This window comes from Populus alba, chromosome 1, assembly GCF_005239225.2.
Source record: "Populus alba chromosome 1, ASM523922v2, whole genome shotgun sequence".
Lineage (NCBI taxonomy): Eukaryota > Viridiplantae > Streptophyta > Magnoliopsida > Malpighiales > Salicaceae > Populus > Populus alba.
The window spans coordinates 4,198,815-4,218,041 of NC_133284.1; the positions used below are offsets into that span (position 1 = coordinate 4,198,815).

The following is a 19,227-nucleotide window of genomic DNA, read 5'->3' on the forward strand; positions in this document are numbered from 1 at the left end:
CATTGGATGCTAGATTTAATTTTTTTGCTTTAAAGGGCATTTGTTCATTTTACCATGTTTTTAAAATAAGAAAAAAAATTATTTTTTCACAATCAATTTAGCAATAATTAATACATCTTATGAAAAAATCTCAATGTTTCTGATAATCAGTTCAATATTTTTGGATATAAAGAAAAAAAAAAACAACATAATCAAGTTCTTATGGGATTTAACAAGTTTAACCTAATCAATTTTACCTAAATGTAAAATTCAGCCCAGACATGTCCCATATTAACCATTCTTGCCATTTAATAACGGTGATAATAAAACAAACAAATCCAAAGAAGAAGGCAATCAGATGGATCTCGGGAAAAAAAATGTCGGACAAAACATCTACTTTTTAGGAAAGAGTCTAAAGACAGACATCCTGTTACGTGGCACACTTTAACTGGTAAGTTCCCTTTCTATCTCCAAAAAGAAAACTAAAAGCCCGCAAAATTTTCCCTTCCTGTCTTTCAACACCATCGACAAATTTCCTCTCCGCTTTCTCAGCACCCAAACATAACCTCACTTACTCTCCCTCCAAAATCATTAAACTAAAAGCATGTTTAATATTTTAGTAGTGATAATTTTTAAAGTAATTTTATTTAAATAATATTTATTTATTTATTTATTTTTAATATCATTATATCAAAATAATTTTAAAATAAAAAATTAATTTTTAAATAACTTGGCTGCAATATTACATATATTTTTAGATTGTTTGTTTTTATATTTAAAAAATAACTTTTAAAAAAATTAAATCATTTTAATTTTTTTTTCAAATTTAATGACTACAGCACAAACAATAGCCACCGAAAAAAAGGCACTGTCAGGAGACCCACCTGGAGTGCTGGCCAAGAACAGCATCAGAGACCGGGAAAACAAGGAACCAGAAAAACCGGCGACGAAGAGGAAACCTACCAACGAGAAACAACCGCCGCAAGAAACGGAGTCCAACAACAAGAACAAGAAGAAATGCGGCAGTGGAAAATTCGTAGCTGAGAGACAAAAGTCCATGAATGCTTCCTGCTCCTCTGACGCCTCGTCGGAACACTCGTCGCCGCTCGGCCGGGAGCCGTCACCGTCCTTGTCGTGTTCCAGTGGGAGAATGGCGGCAAGTAGGATTGCGGTGGTGAAGGAAGAAGCAATATGGTGGTGGTGGTGAGAGTGAAGTACTTACTCGTGGGGGGTGATAATACTGATAACTTTCAACTTCAAAGTAAAAAATAGGTGTGCTGGGTTACACCCACTACTGGTAAGTTTTGAACCTCCCTCTTCCTCTCTGTTTTTTTCTTTTTGTGTATTTTTTGTAAGCGTGTTTGAATTGGGTGCGTTTTTATTTGGATATTGATGTTTAGTAATTTGTGGAACTTCAAGAATTGAGAGGTATTGATGGTAAAAGTTTTAAAAAGGCAAGATTTTTGCATTTGGTATTTGATGTTGAGTGGTTTAATGCTCCTGCTTGTCTATAAGAAATAGAGATTGAAAAACAAGTAGGAAACTAGTCATCGACGACAAAAAAAGGAAAAAGAATTAATGTTGAAATTGGGTTTGGAACATGGTAAAAGTAAGTGGGGTTCATATTAAATTGCAAATTGTTGCACTCTTGTTATTTTCTCATGTCAAAGAAGGCACTTGCTTCGACAGATGAAAGACTCATTAGCAATGAACCAAGGAGTGTGCTTTCTGGTAAGAGGCCCTTGCGAGGCTAATAATCTGCTTCCATTAGTAGTGAGCATCTGCTGTAAAAGTGATGTTTCATACAGGAGAACCTCAGTGCGTTATTTGATGCATCATCCTGTTGATTTAGCTGAATGATTGATGAAATCTTATCATATTTATGTGAAATTTAGCCATAGTTGGTTTATAATCAATCGATGCAGTGCAAAATATTTATGATCATGAAAGAGAGAAAGAGAATCTGTCACTAAATCTTGAATTAGTTTGGCATAAAACCTTAAAGAAGTGATTTATATTTCTATTATTTTCACTGATGTGGCAAGATGCTCGTATCTTGAGGGGGTTAATTGACATAGTTTATTCCCGCGTTAATTAATGCCAGAGATGTGTGTCCTGTGCGTTCTGAGGATTCATCCCCGTCTCATCTGTGGTCATGCTCCGGGAGCAAGATCCTGCCATTCACAGTCCTGCGGGGCTAGACCTCACCAAAACTCATTGATAGGAAAATAAATTCCTTTCCAAACCAACAGAGACTAGTCTCCCATTAACTTTGAATTAATGCCTTTATTAATAATATAATAAATATGTGAATTATATTATTACATATATTCATGAATCTAATATTATATGATTATTAAAAATAAGTTAAGTTTTATTAATAATAAATATATATTTACACGAATATAATAATATCATGTGTAATCAACTAATTAGCTATAAGTCATTTTAAAAAATTAAACTAACAAAATGGCTCTGAATTTTTTGGGTGATTTCCAAGGCTATTTTCCTATGATAAGTCATTTCATCACTTCTTGAATAGTTATATATCTCAAAATTAGACTTAGAAGTTATTGTTTTGGTTATTTTAGTTATTTTTTATATATATTTAAATTTTAATTATTTATTTTTAATTTAATTTATATTTTTTATTTAGGTCAGTTTTTTAAGAGTCTCGTATAAATTGTTGGGGTGTTTTTTTTTATTATTATTATTCAAATTATTATTTAGATTTAATAAAATACTAGAGAGATTTCTCGACCTGGAGCTTGAGAACAGTCTTTATCTTTGCTATACCTGAGTTAGATTTAAAGCAAATCATGACCAGAAACATGATGGTTTAAATTCAGTTTGTTAACTTGTAAATGTTCTGCATTCCGTGGCAGTCTGTAAATTGTCAGATATGTTTTGTATAAAAGAATTATCTTAATCTAAACATTTAAGATATTAGATGAGATTTTAGAATATGATTTATATATTTTTTTAAGTGAAAGTTTTTTGAACTTGAAATTTACTCATGTTCATACTATATTATGTTTAATTTTTTTCATATAAATAGAGATAGTGAAATTTGAATTCATGACCGCTTGATCATCAAGATTCTGATAACATGCTTGATCATCAAGATTCTGATATCATGTTAAAGAATCATTTCAACTCAAAAATTTAAATTGTTACGATGAGGTTTCAAAATATTCTTTAATATTGTTGTAAATATAATTAAGTTTTGAGCTTTTTCACAAAGTTGCCATCGCTAATTAATTTTTCCCCGCTTTCTAAAAGATCCATGCTATGCCACTTTTCATGATGAAGATTGGGGAGTCCCAGTCCATGACGACAATTATTTCATGCACAAAACCCTTTGGATAATCTTCTTCCAAAGGGGATCTGGTAGCTTCTTCCTCAGTCTGTGATCATTTCTTTTGATGTGCAGGAAGCTGTTTGAACAGCTAAGCCTATCAGGAGCTTTGGCTGAACTTACATGGCCTGTCATCCCTAACAAAAGGCATATATTTAGGTACTGGTTATTTCAATTAAATGTGTTTGTTATGATAGATGCACTTGCTTGGTGTACTGGCATTCAATAATGAAAAGGCAATGTGAATTGTCGATGCTCAAACTTTTAATGGGTTTCACTTGGTTGATACGGAGTTATCTGCATGCAGGGAAGTCTTTTTGGATTTTGATCCAATTGCTAATGATAGAAAGATAGCACTTCCAAGATGCCCGCCAGCTCCCTACCGTCAGAGCTAAAGTTCCGATCAATCGTTGAAAATGCTCATCAAATGTGCAAGGTGGAGACACGAACTTTTCTTTTCATTTTTTGCGTGTTGATTAATTCATGTTGTAAGCCTAATATTCGACTCCCTTTTTTTCGTGACTTTTGTTAATAATTCATGGTAAGGCTCGGTATAATAATGTTGAAGATTGTCCCAACCCACATGACCTCCAACCTGCTGTAAACTAGCAGCTTGTTGTTGATGCTGCAGTTCATAGATGAGGTTGGCTCTTTTATTAAACACACCTCGAACTTTGTCAACCATAAGCCAACTCCGATATCCCCTCCAAGTTCCAGTCAAGACTCCAAAAGCAGAGCTCATAAGCTAGGACATGGCGAAAGGAGGGTTTTTGAAGTGTTGACCCATGACCATGCAAGTGGCTGGACTAACAAATAATGACCATCTCATAAGTTGCTTCAGATTCCAAGTGGACAGCCAAGGGAGAAGCAAGGGTAAAGGATGGCTATCTTGAGGCGAGGACCAAAGTGAAAGAAATTGAGGATTCAATGGAAGCTGGATTATCCGGTGGTACAAGTAAATTTACATGTTGAATCGACCTGGATTTAGTGACTTTTCCTGGTGCAATGGGAAACTGAATGGATGAGACGTTAGAATAATCTCTGTGGTAAAGTTTTCGCTTCCACACGTCTCAAATGGAAGGATTCAATTTTATTGATGGAATTTCCATCATGGTCCAGCTAATTTTCTGTGATTGAAAGAGACTGCTGTGCTACTTTAGATTTATGAAGTCGTAATCAAGTTCTGCTCGCGTAAAATGATTCAGTGAATGCAGGTATTGCGACAAAAAATCACTCACGGTTACATGAACATTTCATGTCTGTATTTCAAGTTCTATGTTCCTTTCCTTTTCAAGGTTGAGTATTGATTCTTGAATTACTTTAGTCAAATAAGCTTTCCGACATGCATTTAATTAGCACTTTTCCTTTTGGATTACGGCAAAAATATTCTTCTAGACATGGCTGCTGCCTGCGTGGCTGAAAAATTCGGATGTCTTGCTTGGAATAGTCATCAGTCACACCTCAAATTCTTGGAATGCTAAAGTAATGGTATGCTAGAAAATATTGAATAGACTGGATTGTACTATACTGAACTTAAATAATTGTTTTGTTTTGTGGCTGGTATGCTTTAAGCTGGATAGAAAAATTTATTTTCATTTTATGTTTAGCGGATGCTAACTCTGTTCACCTGAGATCTAGATTATTCTAATTTAGTCTTTTTAAAAAATAAAAAATATAATTGACTTGACTTGACCTGACCCGTTTAAAAATTTAAATTGATTTATGACAGATAAAATATAAATAAAAACACATTATAAATAAAAAATACATTGCCCTAGATCAACATCCTAATAAAGTTTTAAAATTATAATAATAAATATTTTTATTTTTATTTTTGATTCAAGTTAATAGCCAACCCAACTTATAACTCAGGTGAAGCTCTAAATCGAGTTTTAAAATTATAATAATTATTATTTTTATATTTATATTGATTCTGATCAATGATTAACCCAAGCCTTATCCTGGTTTGACTTTTAAGTCAAGTTTTAAAACTATAATAATAATTATTTTTATTCTTATATTGACCCTTGTTAATGGTCAAACTGGTTTATAATTTATAATTCTGATTTGATCTTAGATAGATACTCAAATCAAATTTTAAAACTATAATAATATTTATATTTATATTTATATTTATATTTATCTAGACCGATCAGTGTTAACTTATGAATAGAATTGGAGAATCTTGTCCCTAGCCTTGTTAGATGAATAAACTGTTGGTTTTGATCTCTTGGCTCGTTACAGGAAATACATGTTCTTGTACTTTTAACAAGGCATCTAAAGATACCACAGCCTAGTTTGAAAACAATTTCGACATACAAAAGCATATCAAGATCCTTACAGCAATACATACTCCTTCGGTTCATAATCATTGCAAGATCCTTCTTGACTAACGGTGAAGTTACACAGCGGTAACGATCTCTCTTGGCACGGGTTGGATCCTTCAATTTTTGCGAGCATCTGCCAATTACTAGCAAGCACTCTTGCGTGGATTAAGACTCGTTGTTGACCCCCTCGGTTGAATATGGAAAACACTCTTGTCACCAGCAGTAGATTGTTCACGTAACACACGGGGTGTTGTTGTTTGCTGTCCAAACATCAAGGCAAGCAGCCATCGGAGCTGTAAGATAAGCATCAGAAGAACCCATCTCAATTTAGCAACGATCCTACCTGGAAAGAGTGATCTAGCAGGACATCGGTAAAATCCAGAAGTGTTGCCATCAAGGCTACGGCCTAATGAACCCACGGAACGCTGATAAGTCAAAATAACCCGCAAAGAATCTTGATAAGTCGTCAAAATAGCCGGTTATATTTGACCGGAGAGAAAGTGTTCCAGATCCAAAAATCTTGTCAAATCCCAACTACCTCGACTTAATTTCACACTAGCTGTAGCACACGAACATCTTCCTTTGTATCATTCAAGGACATAACTTGAGAAAGACACCGTCCCAATAATTCTGGATGGTTGGATGCCAAAGACTTTCTGCTAAATGAAAGTTCGACGACATGATATGACACAGATATAGTGGTCCTGGACTTCAGCTGTTCTAACCAAACATTCATATGGCCAAAACCAGAACCTTGCACTTGCAGTCAATTGAAGACATCTGAGTGATGTGCAATTGCTGCCCTAGATACGTTAAGATGGCAATTATCCATTATAATATATCTAAAACTCACCCACTATCATAAGGCTACACTTGACTCTGAAAGACCATGCATTCTAACAAATTAAAATATATCAAAAACTGATAATTATCCATTAAAATGGCAATAACCCTTGCTTTTCAAATTGAGTTTGGATCCCTCAAAGGTGCTATCTTTCTTGGGATTTTTTTTCTCCGTGTATCAGATGATGTATTTACAAATACATTGTAAAATTCAAAATGGTCTAACAGAACCTACATAATCTAATAGAACCTACATAATTTATAGAACTCCAAGTTGTATGAGCTTCTTCTCCTATCTAAGTAGAAATTTCACCACTTCGTGTGATTTTGCTGCAACATTCTTCCTGAGATTGCTGCGGCCAGTGCTGCTGTGAAATTGGGATCTTTCGTCAACGAAGAGGCCATCTGTTCCACCAAGAATTGCCGGACTTCAGGTGCATCAGTTTTTGGTTTTGAACTTTTGGCATCATTGCTGGACTTAGATTTTGTGAGATCAAGAGTAATATTGGTTTTCCCAGATGAGGCTAGAGAAGCGGAGCAGGGTACTGAACCGAGTGTTAGACCATGGCTTGAACCTGATGTTGCCTCCATTGAGGGGTGTGGATGGTTGTGCTCTCCTTCATAAGTTGCCACCAGAACAGATTGGTCGTCAATGCTCCTTTGAACCTGAATGAGCCACCAGTGAGAACAGAAGAATCTTAGCATTCTACTCATCCTTTTCACTTCACACGGAAGAAAGTTGGAACTAAAACCTTTATTTCATGCACAGAATATAAAGAAAACTTGGACAAAATTCACAGTCCATGTGAGTTTAAATGCCTACTTAATTATATGCTATTTATTTGCCTCATCACAGCTAAATTGAACAAGTCAGAACATGGACGAAATCGACCCAATGCTCTTTACTTATGCAAGCACAGAACTAACTGTGTTTATGGTTTCAGTCTCACCTTCTTCTTGACAGGGCAGCTTGGAGCAAAAGAGCATTTGAAGTAAGCTCTTGGAGAAGGGTTATCTCTTGTGACCTTTTGGCCATATTTCCTCCATTGATATCCATCTTTCACGATCTGCAATAAATTATATGCAATCGCTTAGTAACCCATGAAGACATTTACATAGTAAACTTTAGCTAGAAATACCCGTGATTTTTGCACCAGAGGGGTGTGTTGTATGCACTTACAAGGCTTTTATCACCCGCTTCAGTCCTGACATAAGCCCTGGAAGTCTTAGCTTTGATGACTTCTTCCCTTGGTTTCTTGGACAATTCTTCATCGGTTGAGCTACTCTCAGAGTTCCCATTCATTGCAATGTTATTATCGTTGTTGTTGCTGCTTGCAGACTTTCTTTTCTTTGATGGGCCATGAAGCTCCTTTTCTCCATTCTTGCACATGCAATCCATCAACTGGTTTCTTAAAGCATTGTAGTTCTCACACATCACAGTTAGCATTTCAGTGAGCTTCCTGTTTTCTTCGCTCACTCGGTTCAATTCCTCTTCTATGGCTCCAGTCTGAAATTAGTAATTATACAAAATAAATTCAACTTCAAAACTCCAAGAAGACAGCAAGTTTTAGAAGCACCTCGGATAAGTTTCTATACTAATCAATTTCAGCCAGTTCCTAGCTAAAACTTAAGAAGGCTACTAGTCCCCTTTGTAATAGTTACTTTTCTTTCTTTCTTTTCCTATGAATCAATATTTTGACGATATATGACAGAAAAAACATTTTTATATATTTCTTCATGAAACCCAGTGACATGAATTCATAATATATTGTTCTTGCTGAAAGCTACATACTTTATTGAAATTTGTTTGAAAAACAAAAACAAATCAAATATAAGAAGCTATGTGTTTAGCCTTCAATTGATGGCCATAAACCATAAAGAAAGGAAGAGGGGTATGCGACTAAAACCTACAGACACAATCAAATTACTGCAAAGCGAGTATCTGCACATATATATATATAAAGCTAACCTCTTCTTTCGCTGAAGGCTTGGTCTGGAACATGAAAGTGGGTTTCATTTTTCTTGGTACCCCGAAACTTTCTGCATCAACTGGAGCATCACTTTTCACTCTTGGAGGATTAATATTAAGATCCAAAGAAGTATCAACCCAGGATGAGTTATCCATAGCCGCCTTAATCGAACTAGTCCTCCTTGACAATCTTCTTCAAATAATGGGACCAAGTGAATTAGCTAGGAGATTGACAATCTCTGTGGTTGCAGCTAGCAAAACTTGTGAAAACACAGGAAGTTGCTAAATTCAGACTCAGTTGGAACGAAATGGAAGGCGAAAAACCTGTGAATATATAGAACTCAATAGGGCCCAACTCGGTTGTGGAAACTTGGTGGAAAGAGAAAGAAAGATAAAGATATAACAGTACTCGTAGCGGAAGATACAAATGTTCTGGTCACATGAGAAGCTGGCATGCGCTTCTTCTTTTTTTGTTTTCTTTTTTACAGATACAAATACTGAATGCAGATTAGATTGATGTGTGCGATACAAATATTGTCGGTTGGGGATTGACAATGGGACAAAGCTTTTGTCAAAGTCAAGCGCCCACCAAAAGAGGTAGGAGTAGTATGCTATAGTAGAGTATTAAACAATGGGTGGTGTGTCATTGTGCTTAGTGTTGCACGCGTGAAACAGGTTAAGTTTTTACAAGTTTAATGCTGACCAAATGCTGGTATTGCTTTGATTATAAATAAAATAAACTATTTTAAAAAAAATTAAAATTATTTTAGTTTTTTTACTTTAAATGAGATGTTTTTTATGATGTTTTTATATAGTTTTGATGTACTAATGTTAAAAATAATTTTTAAAAAATAAAAATATATTATTTTGATGCATTTCCAAACAAAAAAAAACTTTAAAATAATACCCTCAAAGTTATTAACTTTACTCAATTTTTGTGTAACAAGTTTTAATATTAAAAAAAAATTACAATATTATTTTGAATTTAAAAAAAAAATCAAATTAAGTTTTGGTCAAGTAAAGATGAGTTTTTACCTAAATTCTTTTTTAAATTTAACATTTATCAAGCTTTAAATTGATAAGTCATTGAAGCTGGTATATATCAATCTTTTCACAAAAATAAAACAATTTTTTTAAAAAAGAGTTAGTTAACAAGGATATATGTTCATAAGAATGTAATTATTATTATTTAAAAAAAAATTAAAGGTACATAGCTTGATATTATGAGTAAATTAGAAAAACAAATTTAATTTTAATGAAGAAGAAAGATGTGTACTTGATTACAAGTATGAACGCACATACTTATGGGCTTTCCTTTGCAAACACGTGTAAGTAATTGAATTATTTTTCAAATCATTCACAATTTCTTAAGGTTTTTGGAAAGAGGGTTGCATCCAATGCATAAACGTAGGGAACTTTTTTCTGGTTTATGTTCATTAAAATGTGCTTTACCACACCTACCGACAAAACAATGTGAGGTATTTTATTTTTAGGTATTGGGAGCACGTTGTAGGCTCGGAGGCAGGGAGGGAGTTTGGTTGGAATTTATGGCTCATGTGTCCTTCAATAATTTGAATTGTTGATTCATAAATTGTCCGGAATCAATTCTAGAACGTCGTTGAATTTAATTATATGATTTGAATTTAATTTAATTAATTAATTAATTTGTTTTGTTTTTTATATTGCCTTTATTATCGTCTTACTTTTTCTTCAAGTGTCTCTAGATAAAAAGAGGGGGAGATTATTATTTCGAGAAAGTTAATTTTAACATTAAATTTGTTCTTTTTTAGAATTGTACATTAGAGTGGTTGATTTATTTATTTATTTTTGTAGTATTTTTAGAGATTGAATTTTATTTATAATTCAATTCTAACACTCAAAACGTTACTAACATTATATTTTATTAAAACCTCTGTATTGAATTCAATTAGAAATGTTTCTAATATTGTGTTTTTTATATTTTTTGTTTTTTACTTTTTCTTAGTGCGATCTCCTTGTGATTTTTTTATTAGATCCATCTTCGTGGTTAGGTGTTTGTTTTTTACATTAAAATATACTTCTTAAATTATTTTTTAAAAAAAATATTAAATTAATATTTTTTAAGTATTTTTGAATAATTTTAACATACTGGTATTAAAAATAAAAAATATAATTTAATATATTTTTAATTAAAAAACACATTCAAAAAACAATTTATACCACAATAACAAACAAATAGTAAAAAATGCAGACCTCCTTCAAAAGAAAATTATACGAAAAGATATATATTTATTACTATATTATAGTATTTAATTTTTTAAAAAAAATTAAACTCAATATGTGAAAAAAAAGAGTGAAAAATATTAAATTTATATTTTTTAAAAAAATTAAAAAGTGGAAAAAAAATTCCCTATCATTCCATATATAAAAGCCGGTTAATATGACAAACCGCACCCAAAAAAATAATAATCAAAACCACATATATTTAATTCAAAATTCATATGGATCACCGAACTTATGGTCGAAGAAAGTTGAAGACCACAAGTCCTATCATGCGACGACTACGTTTCGCTATGGGCACCCTAAAATACCACGAGTGGATGTCTCCTTACCATTTTTTTTTCCCGAGTCATCGTTAAGTCGGTGGTGAAGCGTGAAACTCGCGACTTCGAGGACTCGATGCTTTTTTCTTTAAGAAGAAATAATGTTTTCATTGGTAGCTAGCAGGAGCATATAGTTGATCTTTGGTACGAGGATTTAACTGGAAATAAAAAGGTAATTGGTTTATTAGATTAATTATTTTTATTAAAATAATATTGTTTTATTTAAAAAAAAAACTCTTAAAATTAATTCTATTTGATTTAGCCTATGAATTGGATCATAGATAGGTCAATTAAGTTAAATCATATTAATATTTGTTTTATTTAAAACCCATTTTAAATTAGGTTTTGGATTGTTGAAATTTTTAGATCAACTTGCTAAGTACTATGACTAAGAATATTTATATTATATGTTTGAGATATTGGATATTTTGGAGACTTAATTGAGGACTTGTTTTAGGGTTACAGATGGTAGACTTATCCATTATTGATTGTTTGGATAATTTTGTTTGATTTTTAAATATTTGCTTGATATATAAGAATAAGCGATAAACATAAAATAATAATATATAGAAAACAAATTGTTTATGAATGTTATTAGGAGATTCGGAGAGTTCCGATCTAGTCGCATTATTTCTCACTTCTATGATTTTACAGTATTTTAGATATCATCATGGCCTTCACTGTTAAATCCCACTTAGAAAAACTAGAAGCTATTAATTCAAAATAACTATTTAAAAATATAATTATATGTAAGAATTTGTTAACTCACAATTACTGTAATTAAATAATATTTAAAAGACGTGGAAAAAATATATTGTTCTCTACACCATTATTCAATCAATCAAGATAAATTATTGTGGATTGTCATAGTAATTTGATTTTTTAGTCCCTTATGTTCTTCTTCTTCTTCTTCTTCTTCTTTTTTATATAATTACACCCTTATAGATCAAAATTGATAGTCAATTAAAGGATATCTATCAAGAAATAACAAGATTCATAGACAAAGGACTAAAATAAAAAAAGAGATGGTTTTTCTAAACTTGGGCCTAAATGTATATATTGGTCTTTCAACTTAGCAAATTATAAACTTTCAGTCCCTAACAATTCATGAAATTTAATTTTGGTCATAAATTTAATTTTGTTTATTTTTTAGTCTATGGTTTCAAATATGAGAGAAAAAGTGGATGAATTCCAGTTATAGAGAGAGAAAGTCTCGATTTAGATTGATTTCAGTCATGAAAATATGTGATTTCGGTGTTAATGGGGAAAATTTATCTAAGGTTTCCCCCCTAAACTTGCTTGAAATAATAGATTTAAACTCGAAAAAAAAAATTCTTGTTGTTAAGGTCGATTATGGGTTTTGAAGCCAATTTTTAGATTGTTAGAGGCTATGAATGTATTTTACAAGGTCTTTAGGCTGATTTTTTTTGTAAAAAAAAATAGACTTTTCTCGGTCCAAATCAGACCTGCTTGATTTTCTAGCAACCAGAGGTCGCTGGAATCTAGATAAGGTAGGTGACGCATCACGTGCTACTTTTTTTTTAAAGAATTGAGTGATAGATAACTTGTCGTCCACCCCTTAAAAAAATTAAATGAATAACGCCCAGAAGGGTGGGTTGCTCCAGGCTCGTACACCTAGACTTTTTTCTAGAGGCCTTGGAGCTTTGGGCCACCTAAGCCTGAGAAACAAACTTTTTTTTTTAATATTTTTTGTCCATTACAATTGTTTTTTTTTATTATTATTTTTCCTGTTTATTTTTTTTAAAAAAAATTCATCACTTATTATTTGGTTAATTATTAATTAGTCAATGTAATTTTTTTTAGTTTGATTTTTTTTTTCCAATTACCTTAGTATTTGGTTGGTTATTAATTTTATAGGTGTCTATTTTAGATTTTAAAAAATTATGAAAAATAATTGTTGAACCCCTGTTGAGTACATGACTAGAGTCACGAGTTTGGCTAGTTATTTTGACTAGGTAGGGACCGAGCTTCATAATTTCTTGTAGTTGCATAAATAGTTCTCGATTTATTAAATTCAATGTATGCATAAAATCTTTGAATTCTGCTTGGGGTTTTTTGTGTACAAAAACATGTCGTAAGGATTTGCATATACAATTTATGTAGGAAAAAAACTATTTAACCTGCAGCGAAATGCAAGCCAAATAGCTAATAGAGTTACTATTAATAATAAGTGTATATTTGATAATGTGATAGTTTTTGTGGTTGTGTTTTTAAAACTTAAGTTTAAAAATTCTATAAATTGTAATTTTCTAGTAACCAATATTTTAAAAGAGGATTTTCATTGATATTCATGCAAAATATAATGCTTATTGATTAATTAAAAATTTTGAAATTATAATTAAGCCAAAATGTAATTTCAACTTTGTTTTATCACACTTCTAAATAAACCTAAATATTTCGTGAAATAAAAAAATCATATCATCATGATAATAATTGAATTGACCCTACTTATAAAAAGTAAAAGACAACTCTAACCTTTTATTATAGTTGAGCTCATGATCTAACTACCCTTTTATATTTCATTTATTTTGTCATTTTTTGGAAAAATAGTTGTTCTCTTATCAGATTATAACTTACAAAAAATAGGCACTTTACAAAATCAAAATAAGACTGGAGTTGCACTTGATGAGACATGATTTTTTAGGATTCAATATATGTATTTCCTATAAATAAACTTTAAATTAAAGGGTATAATTAAATTTTCAAAAAGTTATAAGACTAAAATGTAGTTTTCTTAAGTTATTGGAATTATTATACAGGGCGTGATACACACCATATCTAATTAATATTCATAGTCAATAGTCACCCGCTTAGTCCAAGATATTAACTTGACTTTCCGTACATAAATAAATGAAACTAAGACAATTTTAATTCCTTTTTTCAACACCATTTGTATAATGTTCTTGGGCTAAAAGTAGCTGTCCCACATGTGATTTTCTCTGCGCTAAAGTCATGATTAAGCCTTTGCCAGCAAGTTACAACTAAAAATGTCAAAGATGGTTGGCTGCCACTCGTTTAGGAGTGCCGCACAAATTGAAGGGTTTGAAAATTATTTTTTTAATATTAATTTATTTATATTTTAAACTATATTAAAAATAAATTTTAAAAATAAAAAAATATTATTTTAATATATTTTTTAAATAAAAATTATTTTAAAAAATAATTACCTACACTAGTAAACAAATTCATGAACGTTGTTAGAAAATAATATAAATCATATCTTGTGACCTGATCTTATCTAATAGCTTAAGTTATTGGGTTAAGATAATCATTTGACATAGTATTAAAGCTTTAATAACTAAGCGGTTGTGAGTTCGAATCTTAACATTCCTATTTATTTGATAAAAAATTAAGTACAAGATAATATGAGCTTATGCAAGTTTCAAGTTCAAAGAGCTTTTACTTGAGGGGGTGTGTTAGAGAATAATATAAATCATATCTTGAGATTTTATCTAATAATTTAAATTATTAGGTTGAGATAATTATTTGACAAACATTAGCATTGGAAATTAATGCCCACAGTGTACTGTAACTTATTTTGAAAAAAAAAAAAAAACCAATATAGACAGACACTATAAGTTTTTTTTTTTTTTTAATAATACGTAAACTCCATCTCACCCCTGATTAAGGAAATAAAACCAACATGTTCTTAAGAACATCAATTCCTAAATTATTAAATTACTCTTAACATATATAGTATACTGTCAGCACTTTAACCTGCCTATAAAAACTCCAAAAAATACACACTAAAAAAATCAATAATATTAAAATCTAAAAAGTAACAAAAATACATCAAAGTTCATAGAATTATTAAATTTCGAAGGAGGAAATATATAGTTTATATCCCAGAGCTTGCACGGCTATCACATGGTTCTTAAGTTAAAGATATATAATATAGTTTATTTTATGCCCACTTATCCTGTAAAAGCACTGAGAAGACTATGATCCTAATAAATAAAGCAATATGATTAACATTTTGCTAGTAGTAAAGTATTCCAACATGATAATCATATCACCGTATCCCTTAAATCAATCTTGCCTTAAATTAAGGGTTGGCATTATATATTGACTCTAGTCAAATCTCGTGGATTACTCCTTGTTTGTACAAGGAATATTTGCAACTACACTATACACTATACACTACACACTATAACGATATTTATGCTCTATGTTTTATTCTCTAATTTGTTTTTATAAGTCTAATAATTACTTCTAATTTATCCCTATATGTAGAGTCATTTTTTAATCTATCTTAATACTCGTATGTTCTCATCTAAATTAACAAAAATATATATCTTTGATCCTTGTGTGGGAAATTCAAACTTAACCCAATCTATTAAAAACAAATGAATATTTATATATGAAAATTCATTTTTTTAATAAATTAGGTGTGGTTTGAATTTTCTAACAAATATACCACAAAATTCTAAGTATTAATTATAAACTTTAAATTCGTCTCATTGGGTTCAATATTATACCGTTATACTCTCAAATATCCCATAAGATTAAGAGCGTGTTTGGTAGTGTGGTAGCGGTTGCTTTTCAAATAGCTTTTTCGTGCCGAAATACATGCCAATGATATTTTTTTCATTTTTTTTTAAATTATTTTTGATATTAGCACATCAAAATGATTCAAAAAGTATAAACCGTACTCAATTTTAGCAAAAAAAAAATAAATTTAAAATTTGATGAAACGCAGGTTGAAACGCACAGCCAAACACTACCTGAAAAAAAAGATGAGATTCATATGCTCGATCGATAAAAAGCAGATAGTTATACAGAAACAGTGCAATTATTATACAAATAAAGCCAGATCAAAAGGAGAAGAAACAACATAAACATGGAAGAATTCTTGTTAAAAAAATAAAAGAAGAAGAGGAGGAAGAACATGCTTCAATTTGGACAGGAGGGGGTGAGTGGGACACGTCACAGTACAAAATTCACGTCCCCCAATCCATCAAAAAGCCAAAAAAGCTTTTCAAGAAAGTCAGCAGTCACCTAATCCTTCCTCCCCCCCAAAAGACTCAACCATGGAATGAGACCACGACCACAACACACGAATTGGTTCGGTGGGTCAGTCCATCGAACTTGTAATGAAATTTTCCACCATGTTCTCATTCATGCATGCGTTTCGGTTTTGCCATTTCTTCCAGCACGTCCATGTCCACTTAATTAAAACATTGAAAAGCACAAAAAACGTATCAATCCAATGTTTTTTTATTATTATTATGGTATTGGAAAAAAATGGTGCCCAAATTCAAATTTTTGTAATCCACGGTCGTATTTCCAAGCCACATGTTTTAGACTACTTCCTCCTGCTACTCCCACTCGCTCAGATTTCAACCGATAGGCTAACACGACTTCAATTATGGCTGACATTAGATGGTCCCTTGTGTCACGACTACTCATTACATAGTACAAAAAATGGTTCCATGGGAGAATAATGTGGAGAAAGAGAGAAAGAAAACGATGGAAGAAATAGGGCCCAATGAGCTTTAACAAGTGATTAAGGTACTAATCACTTTGTTAATCTTGCCTTGTTCTCTCTAACTTATCTTTAACGAAGAAAACTCCATCACTATTCACCAAATTAACAAATTGATTGGTACCTCAATCACTTCTTAGAGTTCATTGGGCCAAAAACTCCTCCTTTTTTCAGAGAAAAGAGAATTTGCAATAGACTAAAAAATTGACCTTTTGTTCTAAGATTCTACGGATAAACATGTTAGGGGGGGATGAAACGAGATTAGAAGGTTGATTAGAATTGAGTTTTGATAGTGTATTAATAATTAATCTCTGTCAATATCGGTCCCAGTCACCTAGCAGTCAAGAGACGACAGGCCATGGTCTAGACAGCTTGAAAAGTAGGAGAATATGTACACTGCAAGTTGAACACAAAGTTTGACACGTTCCTTCCATAAATCAATCATCCCACTTGTTCATAAAATTCTTCTTCAGGCAGCTCACCAAGGTCCAATGCATGTATGTTCGTTAAAAAAGATTAATATTGTATTAATTATCGGTTTTGGTTTGAAATATTCTTTTAAAAATTAATTATAATATTATCTCACCGGATAAATTAATTTATCCCCTGATCTATTGATTTAAAATTCATCTCGAGAGTTCAAATTCAAGTAATAATCGTGAATCTTTTTTCATAAGCTATAATGGGTAGAAGATAAACCTAGGCAACTGAAGGGAAATATCCTCCATGTCTTTTTTTTGGGGGGTGAAGTGACTGGTTGCGGTCCATTTGTCCCATATGAACTTCTAGAAAGGAATTGATATACTATTCAATTTGTGAATTTTCTTGCGTGGCCATGCGTTTAATTACAAGTATGAATTCCATGGGATATATAATGACACATCATGCATATATATAGGGACATTGATCGTGATTTTTTTGATGTTATTGAGGTTGCTACAAGTATGAATTCCATGGGATATATAATGACACATCATGCATGTATATAGGGACATTGATCGTGATTTTTTTGATGTTATTGAGGTTGCTACTTAATTAGCGGACATTTAGTATCTAATATCCTCTTGATAATTCAATGGGTGCTAAATAGTTACTTTCTAATAATATTTCCATTAAAAGAATATTGCTTATCTACTAACTTAGTTACAACTTTTGATTATTTTATTGGGATAAAAGACACGGTGATAATAAAAATAAAAATATGTTTAGTTGAGAAAGCAGGGATATAAAATAAATTTATATGTGAAACAGTTTTAAAATGATCAATTTATGTATTTTTAAAATAAAAAATATATGAGAAACATATCTTTTTTATGTCTCAATACGGCAATCAAATGCTATTTAGAGGTTCATGTATCGAAAGTTATAGTCTAAAAACACATGCATAGCACAAACGAAACCATTTCCATGTGAGAATTAATTAATCAGTAACAACAACATGTTTCAATTATAAGATAATGTCCAAATTTTGTAAAAAGAATACTGTAAGTCTGTAACGATTGTATATATTCAGTTAATCTAGATTAATTTAGAGGAATAATATTATTATAGTATAATCCGTAAAGACTTCCAACTTATGTCACAACAATATTTCGCTCTCATGCATGTAGAAGTCTTCAAATTTAAACCTTAGAAGAGTCATCTAAAATGATGTGTTGAATCCTTCGATTGCTCGTGATATTAGGAGTTTACTTGTTATAACCTCGTGGCTGCGAAATGCAACTTCTAGGGCAATTGACTCCTTTTTTATGGCTTCATAAAAGATGGATATTTCTGGTTTCGTGGCCAGTTCTTGAAGACTAAAAAATTGTCAAATTAATATTTTAATTAATTTTAACTAAAAACTTAATCTAAAAAATATTTTTATTAAGATTAGATAGCCACAATACCAAATTAAAGTTATCAATCTCGTCTAAAATCCAAGTTATAAATTGGACGAGTCAATTTAAATAAATCTAAATTATTATTATTTTTATTTTAAAAAAAAAAATCTAACTTGTTTTTAATTGGGTCAGTTTCCATCTATTTTTCTATTTATTTTTTAAAATCTAACTGGAATCAGGAATAAAATCTCGGATAGTACAATAGGTTCATCCCAGGCTTTACAACCCTATTCCAAACATGTTTGATGCACGCGAGTGTGGAATTGTGAACACTATCAACTATGATTGGCTGCTTATGATTATGGTAGTTAATATAATTAGCACTTAAATCGTGCATTATGGTTTACTTGATCAATTAGAATTTAATTCATCCACATAAAATGTATCCATGGACACCCACGCATTCGCTACCAAAACTTCTTGAATGAAAATTAGTGAAAGCAGTATACTTTATAGTTGAACTAGAGGATAGGGTTCAAACATCATATACCGATTCAATATATGTATATATTAGATAGTTGACCTGTGATTTACCGTGGACTGAACTGTTTTTTTGCAGTATAAAAAAACAATATTCATGTGTTATAAAGGTATTTTAAAGAAGGAAAAAAAAATCCATGAATTAACATTATAGAAGAAGAATTGAAAAAAATAACAATTATCAATCTCCAAGAATTAAAATATAGAAGGATGAAATAAAAAAAAAATAATAAAAAAAAATCTTAAAAAACAAAGCAACAACAAAACCAAGTAAGGTCGTCAAAACTAAAGAGTTGGATC

General features: G+C 31.3%; 1 protein-coding gene and 1 long non-coding RNA gene across 2 annotated transcripts; one reads left to right on the plus strand and one right to left on the minus strand.

Moving 5' to 3' along the window:
* The first annotated feature begins 487 nt into the window (after positions 1–487).
* LOC118034039 (uncharacterized) lies at positions 488–4,692 on the plus strand. The gene is made up of 3 exons (XR_004684974.2): positions 488–1,276; positions 3,413–3,496; positions 3,645–4,692. It is a non-coding gene; the product is annotated as an uncharacterized lncRNA (long non-coding RNA).
* Positions 4,693–6,574: 1,882 nt separating this feature from the next.
* Positions 6,575–8,956, minus strand: LOC118033985 (probable WRKY transcription factor 40). The gene is made up of 4 exons (XM_035039124.2): positions 8,477–8,956; positions 7,688–8,014; positions 7,458–7,574; positions 6,575–7,173 (listed from the first exon to the last, which is right to left on the minus strand). Exons 1-4 carry the CDS (start codon positions 8,630–8,632, stop codon positions 6,817–6,819), a joined length of 957 nt encoding a protein of 318 aa, XP_034895015.1. The 5' UTR covers positions 8,633–8,956; the 3' UTR covers positions 6,575–6,816.
* Positions 8,957–19,227: the final 10,271 nt, after the last annotated feature.